Genomic DNA, 4,323 nt, shown 5'->3' on the forward strand with positions numbered 1-4,323 from the left:
TGCTTCTAATATACAGTTGGTAAGTTACCAACACTTCTACTATGTTACAGCTTTTTTAATTGTCGAAAAGTTACTAACTTTTGCATTAAGTTGTCAACTTTTACTTAGATTAACTTACCAACACTTTGAACTTAACAACTATCCTAGAAAAGTACAAACTTTTATTTGAGGGATTTATCGACTTTTCTCTAATTAATGTTATCCCAAAAAATAAGTTCCGATTAAGTGACCAGCTAGTTTTATGTCACAAACTTTTATTTCATTTTGATTTTTTTTTTCAAATAATCTTTTGTCCGACCAAAACTTCTGTATTTTTCACCAACTTTTCTTTGCCTCTTTCACGAACAACTTATATTTTCATTGACAAGCTATTGTATGAAATTTAGCAACCTTTATTTGTATACTTATGAGGGAAGCGGCAAATGACAATCATAAAATGGTTTGGAGAAACCGGAGGGTAACTCGAAATTTTTTTAACTTTTAAAGCTCTGAATCTCCCGAATTGATACGACAATCCTACTCACTACAATCAGTCTACGATACCTATAGCCCATCATACATTGAAAAACAATAAAAGATAATATTGGTCCGCCTGATTTTAACTAATATAACTAATAATTTCTTAACTGAGTTTAGCCTGCAGGAAAACCTGTGGGGGGCACACAGAACTTCAGAAGTTTTAATAAGATTTCAAACTGGCAGGTCATTTTTATACTAGTCAAGTCAAAAGTTGGAAAATAAGACAGAATTGATAAGCCTTTGAACTTATCCTATTCAGGAACTTTAACCGAGTTTATTTCTTTGGAAAGCAAATTCCAAATGGTTAATAACACCAATTTTTTTTATTAATACATTTATTATAAATTTATCTCAAACTAATTTTTTTACCACAAAAAAAAATTAAATTAGTACATCAGTGAAAATATTACCCTTAAGTAACTTTTTTACTATCAAAAACTCCAAACCAGTAAATTAATGACAAATTTATCCTCTATTAGTTTCTGTTAATACCTCAAACAATCACAAACTAGCACGCTTATGGCAAACGGATGATAAAATCTCAAATCGATACACTAATCAATTATTACATGTCACTCAACTCAGCAATTTGACAGTAAAATTTAAAGAAAACTAATACGGTGAAAATTTGTTGCAGATGTACTAATTTAGAGTTTTTTATGGTCAAAAAATTAGTTTAGCTTAATTTGAAATGCTTTATAGTATTAATCCAAATTCTAGATGGATTGCCCTCCTACTCCTAGCTCGTTCCTCAGCAAAGGTCAACAACATTATTATGGTTTCATGTCGACCAGCTACAGCAAAATTTGCGGCAAATCTCAGCTGAAGGAACGATTCTCTTTGGAACTTGAATTCAAAAATGCCGTCGCTTCTTTATAAAATGTAACTGTGAAGTGCAGCTATGAGACGATTTCCTATGAGGGAAAAAAAGCCAGAAACTGCATCCTTTCCTTGAACTGTTTAGCGTTTAATTGACAAAAGAGAAGGGCAACAAAAAGTTGACAATAATTGGTAGAAGTTAAATAAGTTAGGTCGTTTCAAGATTCAATTTAAACTTCTTTTGGATATAGACTACAATCAGAAGGTTGAAAAATTACTAATATTTATTTCAATATTCATATGGCATGGTATTGGGAAAATTATTAAAACAATCCTAAACCTATTACAATTATGTCAATTCAATCATAAACTTCTTCTTCTTCTTCTTCTTTCTTCTTCTTCTTCTTCTTTTATCAATTGAATCTTAAATCTTTTGTATTTGTGTCTATTCAATTCCTTTGGCTAATTTTAACCAGTCGGTGCTAATGGACACTAGGCATCCTGTGGCATGGCCAATACTAACGTTGATGATTTTTAATAATATTTAATATTTTTTGAATTATTCATTTATTTTCTTTCTTTATCCTTTTTGTCTTTCTCTTTATTTTATATTTTTCCCTTCATCTTGATCCTCTAGCTAGTTGTTAGAACTAGGTGACCAGCTAGAGGTGAGGGTTGGTGAGGTTAACCCCACTGGCTGCTAGCAAAAGCAAGCCTTGCCTACCCCTAGTAAGGCTCAACCTTCCTAGTGATGGCGAGGCTCGAACTCTCCGGCCACTTGCGAAGTTGACCTCGCCCACTAACGGCGAGGTCGAGCCTCCCTAGGGGCTATGAGGCTTGCCTTTGCCAGCAGCTAGTGGGGTCGACCTTGCAGGTCTTCACCTCTAGTTGATCGTTGACAATTGAGAAGAAGATGAAGAAGGGAAAGTGAAAGAAAAATAAAAATTTTGAAAAAAATATTAAAATATTATTAAAAATTAGCAGTCAATGCCACTTGCGTGCCACATACAACAGCCTACCTTCATGTCAACATTGGCAGCCAAAATTTGGTTAGATAGATTGAATTATTACAAATGCAAAAGGTTTAAGATTCAATTGGCCAAAAAAAAAAAAAGACTGAATTAGCGTAATTCCAATAAGTTTATGAGTTTTTTTTTTCCCCACAATGTTTGACCTCCTTCCTATATCATTAGGAGTCGAAACCTCAAATTTAAGGTTGCTATAGCTATCCTTAGCCGTGAAATATGCCATGAACGAGAAATAAAGAGACATCTCTATGGTGATGACCGGAGATTTCCATTTTACTTGCTCGAGTCTGCTGAGGATGCTAGTGTTGTAGTGAAAAAGATGAAATGCAGAAAGAAGTAAATGAAATAAATTAAAAAAACAATGCAAAACAATATCGTTATATTCAAATTCTTCAACATTAGACACCGGTCGTGACATGTGAGATAGGTGGGATAACTAGATCTTAACCTTAGCGTTTTTAAGTGACAATCGGCTAGAAGAAATTGAAATTTCACACAAAAATTTAAGATTAGATTGGCAAAGTTAGAATTTTATGACTAAATTAGCATCCAAACTACAATAATATGAAGTCCTTTTCCATAACAGTCCTTGAATATTCTAACTCTTCTCCTCCATATGATTTGAGATTCGACCTCAAACTCAAGCATGTGGAAACTTATTCTATTAGGCAAGCAAAGAAGGGGAATTTAGAAGGGGAATTACACATGTAATCTTCCTTCCCTTATTATAGAAGATTATGCCACGCGGTTATGATATGTATTAAAGCCACTAGTCTTAATTTTAAATAATTAAGTTTAGATGGGCTTACCGACTCTAAGTGGATATTGAAATATATGCAAGCATCCGAATTGCCAACAAATGATCTCTTTCACAACTGGGGAAAAAATAGAGACAAAAGAAAGATTGAACTCGAATTTTTGGATGATTTACAAAAGAACCTAAACTTAGTCGGTCCATATAGGACTTTCCTTTTGTACAACAAATGAATGAATACAAATGAATGAACAAATTATCAAGCTAAAGTAAAACTCCTTAATAAAACAACGTGAGAAAAAGGAACGGTAATCACAGGAACACTGGATCTATCTTGGGAGCCATCTTGCCAAACAAGAACTTGAGATCATTCTCAAGAGGAGACAAGTTCAAGTCCAGGCCCATAACCCTCTTGCTGCTATTCGACCTCTTCAACAGAGGGATCATCGAACCGACAGCGAGAATCTCGTCCATCTTCATCATGTCCCCGCTCATCAGCTCGGCCCTGTGTCTCCTCATGTGGCCTCCCAGGGCTTGCCCCGATGCGAACTTCAGTCCGCACATCGAGCACTCGTGCATCTTCGGCTTTGCCATTGAGCCCAACGCCAGCTTGGTGCAGTCTTCCAGCTTCATTGTCTCCAGCAGCCTTGGCTTCTTGTGGCTCGCCCGGTGGCCGCCGAGTGCCTGGAATGATGAGAACCGGCGGTTGCACGTCTTGCACTCGAAGTTGTCCTCATCGTGATGCACGGCGGCTTTTCTAGGGTTTGTGTTGACCCCGTGGGAGAGAAGCATCAGGCATTTCGCCATGTCCAAGCTCATCCCTTCGCAGTCATCTCTGGTTCTTTTCAACGTCGGCGCGCAAGAGAATGTCATTGATGGAATAGTTATCTTGCGGAAGGAATGTGGAGATGAAGCCTGAGAAGCGTGTTTGGGGGTATTTATATGCGACATATCCAGTTGCGTATGCGGCTCAAACATTTTGACTTGACTAATGTTTTGAATTAAGAAACGAAGTTTGGTATGAGAAACATCCCCCCAGCTCGAGCGCGGACTAGGAAGGAAGTCCAGGTGCATTTTTGTGATTTACAAAGAAAACACGTGCACGTGCGGAATACTTTGACTAGTCTTGCTCGTGTCCTTTCCACGTGGCGGGTTCTGGTTGAACAGTCACAAGACCACTTGCAGAGTGAGGCATTATTTAAA

At 36.8% G+C, this 4,323-nt stretch overlaps 1 protein-coding gene across 1 annotated transcript; it reads right to left on the reverse strand.

The window, feature by feature from the left end:
* Positions 1-3,259: 3,259 nt before the first annotated feature.
* On the reverse strand, positions 3,260-4,007 carry LOC120291311 (zinc finger protein ZAT11-like). Its single transcript, XM_039308532.1, has one exon. It carries the CDS (start codon positions 3,991-3,993, stop codon positions 3,433-3,435), a length of 561 nt encoding a protein of 186 aa, XP_039164466.1. The 5' UTR covers positions 3,994-4,007; the 3' UTR covers positions 3,260-3,432.
* Between the last annotated feature and the right edge of the window lie 316 nt (positions 4,008-4,323).

This window comes from Eucalyptus grandis, chromosome 1, assembly GCF_016545825.1.
Source record: "Eucalyptus grandis isolate ANBG69807.140 chromosome 1, ASM1654582v1, whole genome shotgun sequence".
Classification (NCBI taxonomy): Eukaryota; Viridiplantae; Streptophyta; class Magnoliopsida; order Myrtales; family Myrtaceae; genus Eucalyptus; species Eucalyptus grandis.